The 20477-nt window shown below is 35.1% G+C and overlaps 1 protein-coding gene across 8 annotated transcripts in view; it reads left to right on the forward strand.

Annotated features, from left to right (window-relative positions):
- ATF7IP (activating transcription factor 7 interacting protein) overlaps positions 1-20477 on the forward strand; it is a 126982-nt gene that overhangs the window by 75111 nt on the left and 31394 nt on the right. For all 8 annotated transcript variants that reach the window (XM_032253702.1, XM_032253707.1, XM_032253701.1 and 5 more), the window contains 3 exons: positions 5233-5298; positions 17237-17310; positions 17880-17968. In XM_032253702.1, the coding sequence (XP_032109593.1) occupies positions 5233-5298; positions 17237-17310; positions 17880-17968 (229 nt within the window). The remainder of the gene's footprint in view (positions 1-5232; positions 5299-17236; positions 17311-17879; positions 17969-20477) is intronic.

Below are 20477 nucleotides of genomic sequence, written 5' to 3' on the forward strand. Positions count from 1 at the left end.
AGTCTTACAGATAGTATATAGTTTGATCATAATTTATTATCAATTCTGCCAATCTCTACCTTTTAATCAGGGACTTTATTTTCATTTAAAGTAGTTACTAATAAGGGAAAATGTCTGCAATTTTATTTTTCTTCTATATGTTCCATATCTTTTTGGTTTCTACTTGTTATTTTATTTTTACTTACATTTTTAAATTATAGCATCTGAATGATATGAAGTGGTATCTCATTAGGGTTTTGATTTGCATTTTGTTTTGCAATTGATTTTTTTTCCTAGTGTATCATCTTGATTCCTTCTTGCTTCTCTTTCTATACAGTTTTTAGTTTTTTCTTTAGTGGTTACCCTGGGGATTAAATATCTTAACTTTATAACAATTAGGTTTGAATTAATATCTACTTACTTTCAGTAGCATACCAAATCAAATATCATTATGGTTGTGCTCTAGAGAGGGAAATATGGTTTTTTGGTGTAAATACAACCCATATGGCAATTATTGGCAACCGTTCTACCCAAACTTTGCCACCTATTTTGCAGTACATACATAGTTCACCCTGATTCTACCATTCACTCTGAATATAGTAACACTTAGCAAATCGATTCTTGTTAGAACAAATATAAAGCATAGTGCAGGACCATGAGAGGAGTTTGTTGAGATCTTTTATGCTCATTCTTTTGGCCAAATTTGTGTGGTGCAATTGGTTTGGAAATAAAACTTTCAATTCCTTCTTACTATGTATTTCAGAACAATATTCTGTTAACTAATATGATATTTTGGCTTAATATGTTTTAGTATAATTATCTAGGGACAGATTTGATTCAGTTGAATACATCTGAGACAAATTGTTCTATTGGTCTGATAAATCTTTGATCTAGAAATAAAAATAAATACAAATAAACTGCACAGGGATTGGAAAAGGAGACAAGATCCAGAGGAGATTCTTTAAGAACATTTTTATGTTAACCTTGCAGCAATGAAATCTATTGTATATAAAAAGGAAGCAGGAGGCCAGGTGCGGTGGCTCATGCCTGTAATCCCAGCACTTTGGGAGGCTGAGACAGGTGGATCACCTGAGGTCAGGAGTTTGAGACCTGCCTGGCTAACATGATGAAACCTAATCTCTACTGAAAATACAAAAATTAGCCAGGCGTGGTGGTGCATGCCTGTAATCCCTGCTACTTGGGAAGCTGAGGCAGGAGAACTGCTTGAACTGGGAGGCAGAGATTGCAGTGAGCCAAGATGGTGCCCCTGCATTCTAGCCTGGGCAACAGAGTGAGACTGTGTCTCAGAAAATGAAGTAGGAAAGCTACATTTTGAGGAACTCTGTCAAAACTATAATCATAGATCTATTTCTGAAAGTTATTTAACCTAGAAAGCTTTGTCAGATAATGCTGACAAATATTTGAGCAACAGATAATTCTTGTGTGATGTAAACTGTTTCAGGGTGTGGAGATGGATGTGACCTCCGTTTTATGAAGTAAGCCCATCTGTGAAATCTCTAGCACAAGAAAAGCAAAAACATAGTTTTATTCCCCAGCATAGATTTCTCTTATGAATGCAAGCCTGTTTCAGTATTAACAATTATATTTCACCGTACTAATAGAGGAAAGGTGAAAAATAGTGTGATCATTTCAGAACATGTCAATTCAGGATTTGTTAAAATTCATCAGTCATTCATGTGAAAATAGGTGGTAAATACCTTGAATCTCTTAAAGGATTGCTTTCAGAAATCTGCTGTAAATATCATATTTAATAATGGATTATTATAAATATTTCTACTAAATTTGAGAATGAGACAATGTTTATTAATAGATACTGTGATTTAGAGCTTTGATATCAGTCTTGGGCAATACAATGAGACAGAAAGAAGAAATGAGTAACAATTGGTAAGTGGGAACCCAATAGAATTAAGTTGGCAAACTGTTGAATGAAGGAAATTTAGCAACTGCCTGATACAAGGACAACATATTCTAATAGTTTTCCTTACAGCAACAATAACCAATTAGAAAATATAATGAGAAAAATGTTTCACATATGGTAGTTATTTAAAATGAGTAAGCACTTAAGAATAAACCTAAAAATAAATTTTTAAGACCATTATGAAGAAAAAGGACAGATCAAGAAAATAGGAGTCAACTGTGATGGTATACTATGCTCCTAGATAGGAGGACTTGATTCCTCTCAAATCGCAGTATAGTTCAAATTCATAATACTCAAAATTTCAACTAGATTTCTTACGGAAATGGAAAAGCTGTCAACACACCCTGGAATATAATATTCCATTGGTTATGACTTAGAAAATACCATTTTAAGTAGATTTAATTGAAAATGGCTATTTTACTTTCCCTTTCAGTCTCTGCTTCTGTTCTCCATCAATGAAGTAAACTTATGACAACCTAATATGAAGACAGTTTTAAATAATGGAAACTATGGGTCTGTTTATTCACTTGTTTTTATGAGTCAGTAATATTTTGTTACAGGGCAAACTGGATATTAAGAAAACTTGTTTTTTGTAAACAGAGTTATTTCCTAAGAGGTTTCCTGGGTGCATATGCAAAGAAATTCTTGGTTTGTCTAGTTTGCCAAATGAAACCTCTTGTAATAGAATATTACTTTTCTGGAGTTACAAAAATGACTTGTGTATTCATTTTTTAAAAAAGTCTCAGCATATTTGCCAGAATAGCCATTTTTAGATACAGTGTGGCAGATATTTTGAATTATAATTTAAAAAATTGTACAGCTTCCTTTGTAAAAACAAAAGGTTGCTCTTTGATTTCTCTGTTTTATAATATTAAATATCAGAAAACTATAAATTAATGTTCACATTTTGAGTTTGCTTTTCTGCTACTGGTTTCATTTTTAAAATAATAATTCTTTTTAAAAAAGAGTTTGAATACTACAGATCTACATGATGTGAAACTGAGGTTCTTATGTTCACTTTTTTTTTTTTTTTTTGAGACAGAGTTTTGCTCTGTCGCCCAGGCTGGAGGGCAGTGGCGTGATCTCAGCTCGCTGCACCCTCCGCCTCCCAGGTTCAAATGATTATCCTGCCTCAGCCTCCCGAGTATGTGGGACTACAGACGCGTGCCACCACACCCGGCTAATTTTTTGTATTTTTATTAGAGATGAGGTTTCACCGTGTTAGCCAGGATGGTCTCCTGACCTTGTGATCTGCCCACCTTGGCCTCCCAAAGTGCTGAGATTACAGGTGTGAGCCACTGTGCTCGGCCCTTATGTTCACTTTCTTTCCTGCTTTCTGCCAGTTACAGCTTCCAGGGATGATTACATTTAACCTTGGAATGTATTGAAATGTATCCTTGTAGATCTTTTTCTATACATGTAACATTTACAAGGTGATTTTGGGGGAGCTTAAGTAAAAATAGAATAATAAATAATAATATACATACTATGCAATTTATAATATAACCACATAGATAATCTGACCAAAGAAAAAAATGACATTCTTGCATAAATTGGCATATAAAAAAACTGTCCCCTTTTCTGTCACCAGGTGGAATGCAGTGGTGTGATCTTGGCTTACTGCAACCTCTGCCTCCTGGGTTCAAGCGAGTCTCCTGCCTCAGCCTCCCAAGTAGCTGGGATTACAGGTGCCCATCACCACACCTGGCTAATTTTTGTATTTTTAGTAGAGACGGGGTTTCACCATGTTGGCCAGGCTGGTCTCGAACTCCTGACCTCAAGTGATCCACCCACCTTCATCTTCCAAAGTGCCGGGATTACAGGTGTGAGCCACTGCATTCGGCTTCCCCATATGCCTTTTTAAAAAGTTATTAAGATATTTTAGTCATCAGAAAGATAACTTCATATTAAGGATATGAAATTATGCTGTATGATCTTGAGCCTTAATAACATGCATAAATAACTGAGTTCTTAGGAAAATCTTAATCTTTGGGAGTCATAGGTGACTGACTGCCTAGGCCATAATATTGGACTTAAACACATTGTAAGATTTGGAGTCTTCTTTAGAAGTGACTGCTTTTTGAAAGAAACTTTAAAAGTAAATCATAACATTTCCTCATTTTTATGAAGTGAATGCCCTTATTAGATAAAAGAAATTCTCTGGCAGAGCTCTTCTTAGGTAGGGCCTCATGAATATACTCAGAAGTTTAATTTTCTTGAAAATATGTTTAATGGAAAATGTCTTCAGCAGCAACAACAACAGAAACAATTGAATATTGCATCTATGCCTAAAGACTGAAAGGAAATACAACCAAATATTCATGTAGTCATATGAGAATTTTTCTTTATTTTTCTTTCTGTTCTGCCTTTTTTCCTTAGATTTCCTTTCAATATTTATTTGGGCAAAATATGTGATCAGGAAGTTTATATAAGCACAGCAAATGATTAATAATCTTACTGACCATGTTGATACTAACAAAGTAGTGGGTCTTTTTTTTTGAGATGGAGTCTTACTCTGTCTCAGGCTGGAGTGCAGTGGCACTGTCTTGGCTCACTACAACCTCTGCCTCCCAGATTCAAGCGATTCTCCTGCCTAAGCCTACCAAGTAGCTAGCATTATAGGTGTGTGCCTCCATGCCTGGCTGATTTTTGTATTTTTGGTGGAGATGGGGTTTTACTATGTCAGCCAGGCTGGTCTTGAACTCCTGACCTCTGGTGATCTGCCCGCCTCGGCTAAAGTGCTGGGATTACAGATGTGAGCCACCATGCCTAGCCATGGTAACATTTTTATCAGATTGTTAAAGATTAACAGAATATGGAATTTAATTTTTGAAAAAATAACATGAGCATTCATCTATACTTCTGTTGAAAGTGTCACAGTAAAGCCTGCACATCTATCCATATGTAGTAGTGGCAAGCAGTTTTTTATGATTTAACAGATTTGTTTATTTTATGACTCTCAGAAAGTCAAGTATGATTACAACTATGTTAAAAAAAAAAAAAAAAAACCAGAAAACACAGGCTTACATATTCAGGAATGTACTGGTAACTAAGCAACAACCACAGTTTGAGGAAGAAATAAGCTAACTTAATTAGAGTGTTTACATATGAATATTGAGTTTAGGGGTCACTTAGTTTTAATTATTATTTTCTGTATTTTCCAAGTATATATTTTACAATCAGATAATTTATTTTATTTGCTCTTAGCTGTCTTCTGCGGATCAGGTTTTCTATATGTTTCTTGTTATATATTCATTTTTTTAAATGCTATAATACCATTTGATTTCCATTCATTTTTGTCTTTTTTTCCTCAGGCCAAGATAACCAGGTTAACCAAACGCTTTGAAGCAGCCAAAGAAGATCTTAAGAAAAGACAAGAAGTAAGATTTTCTATTCTTGCATAATTAATATTTAGCTCTAAGTGGTAATCTTAGGAAATGCTGAATTAGGAGGAAACTCTATTACAAATCTGAAATTTGCTTTCATACTGTGTATTCCTATATGTAATTTCTGGACTTATAGCTCTAAAACTAATGAACCCCTTTCAAATTCTCATTTACTATTCTCATATATCAACATTTATATTAATCTGTTTTAGGTTATGCAATTCTTTCTTTTGTTTGTTTGTTTTTTGAGATGGAGTCTTTCTCTGTTGCCCAGGCTGTAGTGCAGTGGCATCATCTTGGCTCACTACAACCTCTGTCTCCCAGGTTCAAGTGATTCTCCTGCCTCAACCTCCTAAGTAGCTGGGATTACAGGTGCCTGCCACCACACTCAACTGAATTTTGTATTTTTAGTGGAGATGGGGTTTCACCATGTTGGCCAGGCTGGCCTCGAACTCCCGACCTCAGGTGATCTGCCTGCCTTGGCCTCCCAAAGTGCAAGGATTACAGACGTGAGCCATTGCGCCTGGCCCCTTAGGTTATGTACTTCTTGAAGCTGTGTTTTCTATCCATCTTTAAAATTATGTTTCAGGGATTTGTCTTACCTCGTTTCTTCATTTTACGTTCTTGTCGGTGTCCTAGTATGGTCTCTTACTATTTTTCCCAAAGTATCTTAGTATTCTACTGACTGTAATGTTTCTGTTCTCCCCTTCCTTTCTTCCCCATATAGTCAATCCTCTTTTATACATTACTTGTAATATACAGAGATTAGATTAAGTCACTTTATTGCCTTAAACATTTTGAGTATTTTTTAAAGTGTGCAATTAAGTTCAAACATGATGGCATAAAATCTGGCTTTTGCTTTTTGTTGTTTCCTTCATTTTTTCTTTATTATTTTGCTGCTCTTCTGTTATTTCCTTTATTATTCATATTCTAATATAGTACTTTGTATATTGCATTATAGTTTTTAGTTGGGTTTATTTTCTTTTCCTCCTGAATTTTTTTTGTTTTTAATTTTTTTATTTGAACAAGTTCCATTTCTTCATCTTGATAGCTCCATTGTCTGGCACATAGTAAATTGCCAGTGCCAATAAATAGTAATCATATTTCCTAGGGATTTTTCTGTATTGATGCATTTTCATATATTCTTTCCTGTCTTTGCAGCAGTAGTACATAGATCCCTATGAACTCTTCCCCTAGCTTCCACTAGTGATGAAATCTTATCTTAGTAGTACAGTATCAAAGCAAAGAAACTGACAGTTTTGTGAAGTAGTTTACAGACTTAACAGTTTTTACATGTGTGTAAAAATTCATTGTGCATGTGCATCTATTTGCGAGTGTTTATGTTTCCATGCAGATTGATCACATGTATAGATTTTTGTAGCCCCCCATCACAGTGAAGACATAAAATTGTTATGTCACCGTAAGTGTACTCCCTCATGCTACCCTTTTATGGTTTTGTTTTCACTAGTTAATCTGTTCTCTATCTCTGTATTTTTTTTTAATTTTTAAGTGTTGACTTCTTTTTTTCTTGAGCAACTAACAGTTGGTTTTTGTTTTTGTTCTGCAAACACTAATCTTCCCAAAGTTTCATTTGGTCATACCTAAAGATTTTTTTCATTATGGTCTTTTTCAATGATGTAATTAACTGACTATTTCTAAACTCTACTTTCTTAGTTTTGTTTCTTTGTCATAATTCAAAGACTGAGCTGTTTTATTGTTAGATAATGGGTATAAACATTTTTCTTTTTAATTTTATTTTTAACTTGAGAATACTGTTTTGATGTAAGGGTATAAATTTTTACTTTAAAACATTTATTTTTTATTTCTGAACCAAGCATTTGTCTTTGAAACTTTTCTCTTTGTTTTTTACAGTATGAATTTCACTTATTCTCTTTCCTTCTTGTGTCTGAACCAAACAACATTTACACTGTGTACTTTTCAGTTTTAGTACATGTCGAATTTGTTCTCGAACACTACTGTCCAATTCTTCTAGCCTATGTAGTCAAAGGAGACAGGCAGAGACTTTAAGGAATATGGATGAAAACATTATAGTTCCTGAACATTGCTGTTTTGGAGAGCTAGAAGTCGTTTCAAAACAAAGAAAAAATTCCATACAAGCTCTGAAAATTGGATGTGATTAATTTGATCAATTAGGGCATGTGGTACTTGAAGAAAAATGTTACGGTGGTTGTTTTTGAATCTTTCAAATTTTGTGCCTTCATTAGCTTGTGGTTAAGGCACCTTTCTACACATTATTATTAATATATTTTTTTCCAGTCAGATGTCTAGAAATTTGAGAATTTAAATCATTCATTTATTTTATTTTATTTTTGTTTTTTTTGAAACAGGATCTCACTCTGTTGCTCTGGCTAGAGTGCAGTGGCACAATCTTGGCTCACTACAACCTCTGCCTTCCAGGCTCAAAATATTCTCCCACCTCAGCCTCTCAAGTAGCTAGGGCTACAGTCACATGCCACCACGCCCAGCTAATTTTTGTATTTTTTGTAGAGGATAGTGTCTCATTGTGTTGCCTAGGGTAGTGACGAACTCCTGAGCTCAACCAGTCTGCACACCTTGGCCTCCCAAAGTGGAATTACAGCTGTGAGCCACCATGCCTAGCCCTTATTTATTTATTCATTTATTTATTTATTTATTGACAGAGTCTTGCTCTGTTACCCAGGCTGGAGTACAATGGTGCAATCTCAGCTCACTGCAACGTCCGCCTCCCGGGTTCAAGCAATTTTCCTGCCCCAGCTTCCCCAGTTTCCCTATTAGCTGAGATTACAGGCACATACCACCAGGCCCAGCTAATTTTTAGTATTCTTAGTAGAGATAGGGTTTCGCCATGTTGGTCAGGGTGGTCTCAAACTCCTGACCTTGTGATTTGCCCACCCTGGCCTCCCAAAGTGCTGGGATTATAGGCATGAGCCACCACACCCAGTCCCCAGCCCTTATTTATTAATTCTTACAAAGGTGACTTATGGGATGTGGTGTGAGTTGCACTCCTGCTAGTTTTCAAAGCTACATCTGATTATGTGTAACCATTTTAACCATCAGTCATCACACTGCCTCATGGTCCATTATTGTTGATAATGACTTACCCTTACATCTGTAAATTTTGTCTGAACTCTGCCCTCTAATTATAGTATCCACTATAATTTTATACTTGTTTCTTGCTAGGTTTTAAAAACAGAGATACAGAAAGGAATATTCCTCTTATCAATAAATAGCCAATAAAACTTTAAATGCTTTTATTTTATTTAGATTTGCACCTTGGTCCTCTGCTATTAGCTTATTAAAACAAACCTCACCATTCACGTTTGTCTCTAAACATTTTCTATTTTATTTCTAAAAGAGCAGGAAACCTTCATAAAGGCACCTCATTTCTAAGACCACATTCATAATCCAATCTATTACACTGATGGATGACTGTTGTCTCTACCTTTGGTTCTTTCCAGCTCTTCCTATAAAATAATATTCAAGATATTTTTCATACTTATCCTGTATCTATATAAAGCAATCACTTAGTGAAATTTTGGATTAAATCTAAATTGTGCACTGGATGTTTTCTTTTTAAAATTTTAAGAATTCTTTTTGTTTTTAATTGTGATAGAAACATAAAATATACTCTCAATCATTTTTAAGTGTACAGTTATTTCAGTATAGTATTCACATTGTATATAACAGATCTCTAGGACTTTCTCATCTTACAAAACTGAAACTGTATACATAAAACAACTCTCCATTTGCCTCTCTTTCAGCCCTTGGAAAACATCATTCTACTTTGTTTTTATCATTCTATTTTAGATAGCTCACACAAGTGAAATTATACAGTATTTGTCCTTTTCCGACTTGCTGACCTCACTCAGTGCAATATCATCAAAATGCACACCTGTTGTAACGTGTGATAGGACTTTCTTCTTTCTCAGAGGAGAATAATATTCCATTATACATTTTTATTGTTTCATTTGTTGATGGAGATTTGGGCTGTTATTATCTTGGGGCTATTTTGAATAATGCTGCAATAGACATGAAGTGCAGCTATCTCTTTGAGATCCTATTTTTAATTCTTTTGCATGTATAGCCAGAAGGGGAATTAATGGGTTGTATGGTAATACCTTTAGATATTTGAGGAGCCCCCATACTGTTCTTCATCGAGGCTGCACTATTTCAGATTTATATAAGTAATGCTCAAGAGTTCCAGATTTCCCATAACCTCACTAACATGTTATTTTCTATTGTTTTGTTAGTGACCATCCTCATGGATGTATGTGATATCTCATTGTGGTTTTTATTTGCATTAATAACTAGTGATATTGAGCCTCTTTTCATATGCTTGTTGGCCATTTATATGTCTCCTTTGGAGAAAAGTATCTTCAGGTTCTCTGCCTATTTTAAAATCAAGATGCTTATTTTTGTTGTTGCTAAGTTGTAGGCATTCTTTATATATTCTGAATATTGACCCTTATATAAATTATTTGCAAATTTTTTGCATTGTTTACTTATCACTTGATTGTTTCCTTTCATATACAGAAGTTATTAAGTTTGATCTAGTCCTATTTGTCTATTTTTGCTTTCGTTGCCTTTGCTGTTAGTGTCATATACAAAAGAATTATTGCCAAATCTAATGTCATGAAGCTTTTCCTGTATGTTTTCCTGTAGGAATTTTATAGTTTTAGGCCTTATATTTAAGTCTTTAGTCAATTTTGAGTTAATTATATATATTTTGTCAGGGTCCATCTTCATTCTTTTGGATGTATATATCCAGTTTTCCCAGCACCATTTATTAAAGAGGTGTCCTTGCATCATTGTGTGGTTTTGACAGTTTCGTTGAAGTTCATTTGATCATATATGTGAGTTTATTTCTGGGCTCTCTATTCAGTTTGTTTGGTCTCTGTTTTTGTGCCAGCACCATCTTTTTTTGATTACTGTAGCTTTGTAATATATTTTGTGAGGTCCCCACCCCCAACCACTTTGGCCACTGTAGTGTAATATGTAAAATGTTTTCAAGTCAGGAAGTATGAAACCTCCAACTTTGTTCTTTTTCTAAATTGTTTTGGCAATTCAGGATCCTTTGAGATTCCATATGAATTTTAGGATTTTTTTTCTGGGGAAAAAAAACACCATTGCAATATTGATAGAGATTGTGTTGAATTTGCAGATTGCTTTGGGCAATATAGATATTTTAACAATAATAAGTCTTCCAGTCCATGAACATAGAATGTCTTTTGACTTATTTGTGTCTTTAAATTTTTTCCAACATTGTTTTGTAGTTTTTTTCTTTTTTTTTTTTTTTGGTACAATTCTTTCTCTTCCTTTGTTAACTCATTCCTATTTTATTCTTTTTGATGCTATTGTAAATTATATTGTTAATTTATTATTCATGTTTTTCATAGTTGATAGATATGCAACTGGTTTTTGCAGGTTGATTTTGTATCCTGCAACATTGCTGAGTTTGCTTATGTTTGAACAGTTGTCTTTATGTTTTTACATGTAAGATTGTGTCATCTGTGAACAAAGATATTTATACTCTGATTTGCATGCCATTTATTACTTTTTCTTGTATAATTGTTTTGTTTAGGATTTCCCATACTATATAGAATAAAAGTGACAAGAGTGGGCATACTTGCTTAATTCCTGATCTTAGAAGGAAAGCTTTCAATTTTTCACCATGGAATATGATGTTAACTGTGAAGGTTTTATGTATGACCTTTATTAAATTGAGATAGTTTCCATTTCTGGTTTGATGAGTGGTTTTTTTTTTTCTTCAATGAAAGGGTGTTGAATTTTGTCAAGTTCTTTTGCTGCATCAATTAGGATGATCATGTGCTTTTTGTCCTTTATTCTGTTAATATCTCATGTTACATTGATTTTTATATGTTGACCTATCCTTGCACTCCTCAGATAAACCAGCTTAGTCATCGTGTATAATCTTTTTAACATGCCGTTGAGTTTGGTTTGCTAATGTTTTCTTGAGGATTTTTATATCAGTATTCATCAGGGATATTTGCCTGTAGTTTTTTTTAGTATCCTTGTCTGGCTTTAAGTATCAAGGTAATGATTGCCTAATACATGGAATTTGAAAGTACTCCTACTTGGAAGTACTCATCTTGGAAAGTACTCCTCTTGGAATACTAACAGTTGTTTGGTAACATCCTCCAGTGAAGCCATCTGGTCTTAGGCTTTTGTTTGTTTTTTTTTAAAATTTATTGTTATTTATCAATTGTTATTATTTTTGCAACAGAGTCTTTCTCTGTTACCCAGGCTGGAGTGCAGTGGTGTGATCTTGGTTCAAGTGATCCAAATAGCTGGAATAATAGGCATGCGCCACCACATCCAGCTAATTTTTGTATTCGTAGTAGATACGGGGTTTTACCATATTGGCCAGGGTTGTCTTGAACTCCTAACCTCAAGTGAGCCACCACACCTTGTCTTAGTCTTTTGTTTGTTAGGAGATTTCTATTACTGATTAAATCTCCTTACTATTTATAGATTTTTTTTTTTTAAATTCAGACTTGGTAGGTTATGTGTTTTTAGGAATTTATTTCTTCTAGGTAATCAAGTTTGCAGGTGTATAATTGTTCATCATAGTCTCTTGTAATCCTTTCCATTTATGTAGCATCAGTTCTAATGCTGTCTTTCTTTCGTTTCTTTTAATTTTTAAAGCTTTCGATTTTGTTAGCCTAGCTAAGGATTTGTCAATTTTTTTAAACCAACTGTTAGTTTTGTTGTTGCTTTTCTGTTTTTCTATTCTGTATTTCGTTTACTTCTGCTGTAGTTTCCATTATTTGTTTCCTCTTGCTAATTTTGGGTTTCGTTTCTTTTTCCTCCTACTTTTTTGAGTTGTGAAGTTAGATTGTTGATTTGAGATCTTCGTGTTTTACCACTATAAACTTCATTATTACCACGGTTTTCACTGCATACAATTTGTTATATTTTGTTTTCATTTTCATTTATCTGAAGATTCCTTGTAATTTACCTTCTTCTTTGACTTGTTGGGTTTTTTTTTTTAACAGCATGTTTAATTTTCACATATTTGTGACTTTTCCTAATTTTCTTCTGCTTTTGATTTAAAGTTTCATTCCATTATGTTCAGAAAATATACTTGGTATAATTCCACTCTTCCTAAATTTGTTAAGACCTGGGTTGTGACATGTGACCTATCCATGAGAATGTTCTGTGTGCTCTTGAGAAGAATGTGTATTCTGCTGTTGTTTGATAGAGTATTCTATATGTCTCAGGTCCAATTGGTATATAGTGTTGTTAAAGTTCTCTGTTTCCTTACTGATATTCTGTCTGATGGTTCTATCCATTACTGAAAGTGAGGTATTGAAGTTTCCTACTATAATTGTGTTGCTGTCTGTTTCTCCCTTTCATTCTTTCAATGTTTGTTTCATATATTTGGAGCTCTGATGTTGGGGGGGTGTGTGTGTGTGCGTGTGTATTTGTTACAGCTGGTGAAAGGACCCTTTTATCATTATGTTCTTTATTGTCTGTTTTGACGGTTTTTGACTTAAAGTCAATTTTGTCATACATAAGTATGGCCCATCCTTACTCTCTTTTTGTTACCATTTGCATGGAATATCTTTTTCCATTCTTTCACTTTCATTATGTGTTATGTTTTACATCCAACGTGAGCCTTTTGTAGGCAGCATATAGTTGGATTTTATTTTTTAAAAACATTAAGTCAGCCTGTCTTTTGATTGCAGAGTTTTATCCATTTGCATTTAAATAAACTGCTAATTGGAAGGGACTTAATATTGTTGTTTTGTTTTTTTCTCTGGTTTGTAGGTTCATTGTTTTTTTGTTTTCTTTTGGTATAGTAGTATGCTTTCATTCCTTTTATAATTCCTTTTGTGTATTTTCTGTAGATGTTTTCTCTGTGGTTACCATGGGGATTATATAAAACATCCTAAAGTTACAACTATTATTTTAAACTGCAAATAACTTTAGTCATATAAGAGCTCTACTCTGTATCTGCCTCACCACAACTTGATGTTACTGATGTGCCACATATCACATCTTTTTATGTTGTGTATCTGTTAACATATTTTTAGTTTTTTTATGCTTTAAGTTCTATACCAGAATTAAAAGTGATTTGTGCACCAATATAACAAGAATACAGGATTCTTTATTTTTCTCCTCATCAACCTTTACTAAGGAGGTTCATATTTTTGTATACTTCCATGATGTTGTGTAGTACTCTTTAATTTCCTCTTGAAGGACTTTCTTTAGCACTTCTTGTAAGATAAGTATAGTGATGAAACTCCTTCAACTTTTATTAATCTGGGAAAAATTTTAATTTCACCTTAATTTTTGAAGCATATTATTGCCAGATATAGTATTCTTTGATTGGCAGTTCTTTCATTCACCATTTTGAAAAGACATTATCTCATTCCTTCAGAAGGGCTTACAAGGTTTCTGCTGAGAAATCTGCATGTTATCTAATGGGAGTTTTCTTGTATGTTTTTATGAGTTGCTTTTCTCTTATTGCTTTCAGGATTATTTACTGTGACTCAGCTTGGTTATAATGTATCTCAGTGTAGATGTTTTTGGGTTAATGATAGAGGTCTTTGAGCTTCTTGAATTTGTATCTCCATTTTTCTTCTTTCAGTTTCAGACCTTTTCAGCAATTATTTATCTAAATGGGTTCCTAGCCCCTTTCTCTCTGTCTTCCTTTACTTCCCTTGTGTATATATTTGTCTGCCTGTTGGTGTCCCAAAAGTCCTTTAGATTTTCTTAGCTTGTCTTCATTCTCTTTTTGTTCCTCTGGCGTGATACTTTCAGATGACCTGTCTTCAGAATTGTGGATTTTTTTCTTTTGTTTTATCCAGTCTGCTCTTGATTCCATACAGTGAATTTTCATTTCAGTGTATTCTTCAGCTTTATGATTTCTATTTGATTCGTTTCTACAATTTCTTTGTTGATGTTCTTACTTTGTTCGTGCACCCTTTTCCTGATTTTGCTGTTTTCTGTCACCTCTTTCACCTCATTGAGTATCTTAATGATAGTTATTTTGAATTTATTGGGAGATAATTCATAGCTTTCTTTTTCTTTAGGGTTGGTTTTTGGAGATTTATTTTGTTTATTTGATTGGACCGTGTTTCTCTATTTGTATGCTTGCTGAAATTTTAGCATTCAAAAAAACAGCCACATCTCCCAGACTTTGTGGACTCGTGCACACGGGAAGGGCTTCACCAGTCAGCCTTGCTAGAGATTCTGTGGGACTCTAAAACGTTTTTTTTTGGGAGGGGATGTGCTGTGTCTTCTCTGGGCTTTTGCTTGTACTCTTCCATCTGAAGAGGTTTGCCTCTCCACTCTGAAGCTCCCTCTGGTGCCTGTCTTTGCTATAGCAGCCGTCTCTGGTGCTTTGGCAAGCTGTTGTATTAGTGCTTCCCCTGCTGTCTGTCTGTGTTACTGCAATTTCTCTGGTCCTGTATCAAGTTGTGGGTCCTACCTTTGGTCTCTGGGGCTCACAGGCATCCAGAGTGCCATAGTCACAGTTCTTGCTCCAGGTTAGTTCTGTTGGCTGAGACAAAATCTAGTGCCTTGAGAGCATCTTCTCAAAAAGTTGGATACAAGCTCCACCTTTCTTTTTCTTTTCTGGTGTAGAAGGTGTGTTGGGAGGTTGATGGGGTATAGTGAATAAATGCAATGTAGTTTCCTAACTGTTCCAGTGTGCCTCTTTTTGGCCTTGTGCTCACCTGGGATGCCATATCCTCTCAATTAGTTTGTGGAATTCTCATGCAGGCAATATGATGCTTACATTGTTAAGTCATCTTCATAGGGGAAGCAGAGCCTGGGACTTCCTGTTCTGATATATTGCTGATCATACCACAGGTTAAAAAATCCTCCATCAAATGACTCCTGTGTTCTAAACCATTTGTTTTATTTATTTTCTATGTTTTTTCTTCTTTTTTGTTTTTCTCCTGAAGCATTCTTTTAACCATTTTAAGTGTAATAATTCCTCAGTGATTGCTGGGCACAGTAGTTCATGTCTGCAATCCCAGCACTTTGGGAGGCCAAGGGAGGCAGATCACTTGAGGTCAGGAGTTTGAAACCAGCCTGGTCAACATGGTGAAACCCTATATCTATGAAAAATACAAAAATTAGCCGGGCATGGTGGTGGGCACCTGTAATCCCAGCTACTCAGAGGCTGAGGCACAAGAATCTCTTGAATGTGTGAGGTGGCGGTTGCAGCGAGCCAAGATGGTGCCACTGCACTCCAGCCGGAGTAATAGAGTGACACTCCATCTTCAAATAAGAAATATCACTCAGCAATGTGCTCGAAGATACATTCCTTTCCCTAAAAGCTTTTCTTTTTTAAGCTTTTTCCATTGGCATTACACTGTTATTTTAATTTGCTTTTCTATTGTTTTACGTGTGTTTGTCTTGACAGCCAGATTTAAAGTATGTTTATAGCAGATTATCTTAATTCCATTGTTTTTCCCTCTATACCTATCTAATGCAATGTCATACTAGAAGATTGAAATTATTGTTGTTCCATATAAAAAGTAACAAGATGGGCCGGGCGCGGTGGCTCAAGCCTGTAATCCCAGCACTTTGGGAGGCCGAGGCGGGTGGATCACGAGGTCAAGAGATCGAGACCATCCTGGTCAACATGGTGAAACCCCGTCTCTACTAAAAATACAAAAAATTAGCTGGGCATGGTGGCGCGTGCCTGTAATCCCAGCTACTCAGGAGGCTGAGGCAGGAGAATTGCCTGAACCCAGGAGACGGAGGTTGCGGTGAGCCGAGATCGCGCCATTGCACTCCAGCCTGGGTAACAAGAGCAAAAACTCCGTCTCAAAAAAAAAAAAAAAAAGTAACAAGATGTATTTGTTGTTGAGAAAAGTGATTAATGGCATCTGCTCAATGTAATTCTAAGCATTTATTACCTTTGGTTTAATATGTTATTCTTACACTTGACTGGAGTTATTTTATTCTTTTCGTTTTTTGTTTGTTGTTTGTTTGATTTTGAGACGGGGTCTGGCTCTGTCACCGAGGCTGAAGTGCAGTGACACAATCTTGGCTCAAGCGATCCTTCCACCTCAGCCTCCCAAGGAGCTGGGACCACAGGAGTGTACTACTATGCCTGGCCAATTTTGTATTTTTTTTTTTTTTTTTTTAGAAATGGGGTTTCGCTATGTTGCTCAGGCTGGTCTTTAACTCCTGAGCTCAAGCTATCCTTGCCTGGCTCAGCCTCCCAAAGTACTGATATTACAGTCATGAGCCACTGTGTCTGGCCTTATTTTAAGAGATAAATGATGATAGTCATTAATGATGGAGGTTTAAATAATGATAATTAATATGTAGGTGTTAGAATTCTATTTCTATATTCCCTGGTTTTGGGGGGAAAGGCTGAAATAAGTTGTTACTGAAGCTTAGATTTGTGACATTTTATGAAATAATTTAAGATATGTGGTGGTAGGTAGCATTTTTTTAAAAACAAAAATTTTGATTTGAGGATTTTAATTTGTGACAATGGATACCACTTATTTGTTGAATTTCTGGTGCTAATGTGATGCCTGCTGTGCCTTCTAAATAGTAGTCATTCACTAGCTATTTGTCAAATGAGTGAGTCTTATTATTCTTTAGATTTATATTGTTAATGTTTTTTAAACTCTTACAGCATGTGAGCCATTTTTGAGTTTTTAATTTAATCTTCATAAGAACACTGAAATACAGGAATTATTATATTGATCTCTCAAATGATAAGCAGTTATCTTCAGCAAAGTAAATGATTTGCTTAAGAGACAATGAACAAATGATAATGCCAAGATTCAAATTATTGTCTCAGCTGGTAATGTTTCCCATTATATTAGAACAGTGACAGATAATATACTGACAAGCATCTACAGGTCTTACTTTTTTTTTTTAAAAGATTCCCTGTGTGTTGGGTTTTATTTTTACCTTGGTATTTTTTCCCTAGCATCCACCAAACCCACCAGTATCCCCAGGAAAAACTGTAAATGATGTCAACAGCAATAATAACATGCCTTACAGGTGAGAATTCATAGTCTGTCTAGTTTTTAAATAACAGGACAAGGTTCTAATTTTCTTTATTTGGGCAAAGAATCTTGCAATGTAGTCATGGTATTTAAGTAGAGATAAGTGTTTGATTACTTGGTTAGTATGTTTTCTTTTCTTGCTTCGTTATATTGTTTATCTGTGAATAATACTTTCACTAACTTAAAAGGCATTCTGTGGTCACTATGTATTTCTTTAACCACTTGTCTTAAATAGTATTCTTTCAAGTAATTGAGAAATGCTTCTCTTAAGGGCGGGAAAGACTAATGTTTGTATATGTTAGGACCTACTTTTGGTATTCAGGTTAAGTATTGATGACAGACATTACAGTGCAAGAGTTAAGACTGTTCCCTAATGCCGTAGACCCCAGCATTTAGAAGTCTTTGTGCCAGCTATGCCTCACCGTATTTGCTTGTGGTTTAAGGTTGTGAAACCCAAGTCTAGCCACCCTTTTTTCCCTATGGGCCACTGCTTATTCTAGATATCAGTTGGTATTCCCAGAGTGGCATATCTATTGACTATTTGTGTGTATATGTATTTCATAGAAATGCAGGCACAGTGAGACAGATGCTGGAGTCCAAAAGAAATGTAAGCGAGAGTGCACCGCCATCCTTTCAAACTCCTGTGAATACAGGTAACTTTTTTTTAAATACAAAAATACATTTTCTTAGGAATTAAAGGCTTTGGTTCTCTTTTCTTACATTCTTTTGAGGTTGAAATGGATTAAAAAATTGGGCACATTGATCTGAGTACAAAAGTTTTGTTAAAAAGTCAGGATCAAACTGGGCATGGTGGCACATGCCTATAGTCCCAGCTACTTGGGTGGCTGAGGAGGATCACCCAAACCCAGGAGTTTGAGTCAACTTGAGCAACATAGTGAAATCTACTCAGTCTCTTAAAACAAAAAAATTTAGGATCCTAGATAAGTATACATGAAATACAGTATAGATATTCAAATCTCTACTGTAGTAGTTTGCAAACTTTCTGGTCTCTTGATCCCTTTACGATCTGAAAAAATTATTAAGAACCCCAGAGCTTTTATTTATGTGGGTTATATCAATTGATATTTGTTATTTGAAATGAAGTAGAAATTAAACAAATTAAAACATATTTTAAAAATGTTTATTCATTCAAAATAATGGTAGGCCAGGTGTGGTGGCTTGTACCTGTAATCCCAGCAGTTTGGGAGATGAGGTGGGTGGATCACCTGAGGTCAGGAGTTCGAGATCATCCTGGCCAACATACTGAAACCCCATCTCTACCAAAATACAAAAATTAGCCAGGCATGGTGGCTGGTGCCTGTAATCCCAGCTACTCAGGAGGCTGAGACAGGAGAATCACTGGAACCTGGGAGGTGGAGGTTGAAGTTAGCCGAGATCATGCCACTGCACTCCAGCCTAGGGGACAGAGCAAGACTTCCTCTAAAAAAATAACAATAATAATAATAAAAATAAATAAAGTAATAGTAAACCCATAATGTCTAACAGAAAAAAACTTTTAAAAATGAAACTAAATGTATTTTCCAAGCTTAAAAATAGCAGCACAAAGAGCATTATTCTCTTACATTTTTTACAAATCTCTTATACTTTAAGACGTCAAGATAACTAAAGATAGCTGTATATTCATATCTATATCTGCTTTTGGTCTGTTTTAAAATGTTGATTTGGCTGAAGCATGTGAAGGAAATCTAGTCTTATACAAATATGTAGATGGAAAGGACTAGCCCTTACAGATAATTGTGGATATTCTTCTTTGATATTATCAAGTAGTAGTTTCTTTAAGGTTAATTGTGAAGTGTAATCTGAAATCACACCAAATAAATTTTCTTGTCCTTCCATTAAAATCCGTTTATTGAACAAGTGTGGTGGCTCACACCTGTAATCCCAGCACTTTGGGAGGCCCAAGGCGGGTGGATTGCTTGAACTCAGGAGATCAAGGTCAGCCGGGGCAACATGGTGAAACTCTATCTCTACAAAAAAATACAAAAGTAGCCAGATATGGTGGTACACACCTGTGGTCCCAGCTACTTGGGAGGCTGAGGCAGAAGGATGACCTGAGCCCTGGAGGTGGAGGGTGCTGTGAGCCGAGATTGTGCCACTGTACTCTATCCTGGGCAATAGAGGCAAACCTTGTTTTAAATCTATTCACCTATCTTGTACTTGGATGGAATTTTACTAATATCATTCATTGGTCATTTGAAAACTATTCATTAAGTTATGCAAATCTTCCAAATGTTGACATATTTTATTAATAAATATTATTTTTAAAAATTACATTTACTGATTTTACTATCAGTTCTACTCAGAGAAGTATTTTAAGGATTTAGAGAGCTTCATGCTTTCAGTGACAGATATAAGTGTTTTCTGATGTTCTTAGTTTTATTAAAATTCAAATGTTATAATTGCTGATAAATACAGTTGGGCTTTTTTCTTTGAAGTGACTGCCTTACCTAGTTTATTTTTAAGAGAAGATCTTAAAAATACCCACATGTGAATCATCAGTGTGCATGTAGATCATTCTTTCAACTAAAAATAGTCTTTGATGGAAAAGACTGCTGGTTTAGTTTATAGCTCAATTGCACAAGCATTTTTCCTTGAGTTAGCCATTTTACTTTGGCATGCAGTAGTTGTTTTATATGTATACCTATTTCTTCACATGGAATATTAAGAAAAGAACCCCTATTTAAAGGTTGAGATATAATAAAGCTAATAGTTTTTACTGTTGATCGTGGGATTCTTAAGTAAAACTGACTTTGTTTTTTACTGTAAGCATGTGATGATAAAGAATGCAGCGAGTTTGGTCCCGTTAAACTACCTTGATTTTTGTACTAAAGCATCAGAAGTGTTACTCACCATTGCTTTTGCTCCATTGGTGCAAATGTCTGCTCATTGAAAAAGGCAAATAATGTCTTATTATGAAAATAATTTTGACATTGCAAACTCCCTGAAAGGGTCTCAGAAAACCCCAGGCATCCCCCTGGGCTACACTTTGAGAATTGCTGCTCTGGTGTGCCTGATTGGAAAGACTATAAATCAATGAGAAAGAAGGTTGATCGTGTATTTTAAAACCATTCCAATGAGAATAAGCACAAGTAGTTGAAAATTACTATAAAACTGTAGTGACCACCATTTGTATTTTCTCTG

Source organism: Sapajus apella, unplaced genomic scaffold (assembly GCF_009761245.1).
Source record: "Sapajus apella isolate SASKATOON/1434 unplaced genomic scaffold, GSC_monkey_1.0 scaffold84, whole genome shotgun sequence".
Lineage (NCBI taxonomy): Eukaryota > Metazoa > Chordata > Mammalia > Primates > Cebidae > Sapajus > Sapajus apella.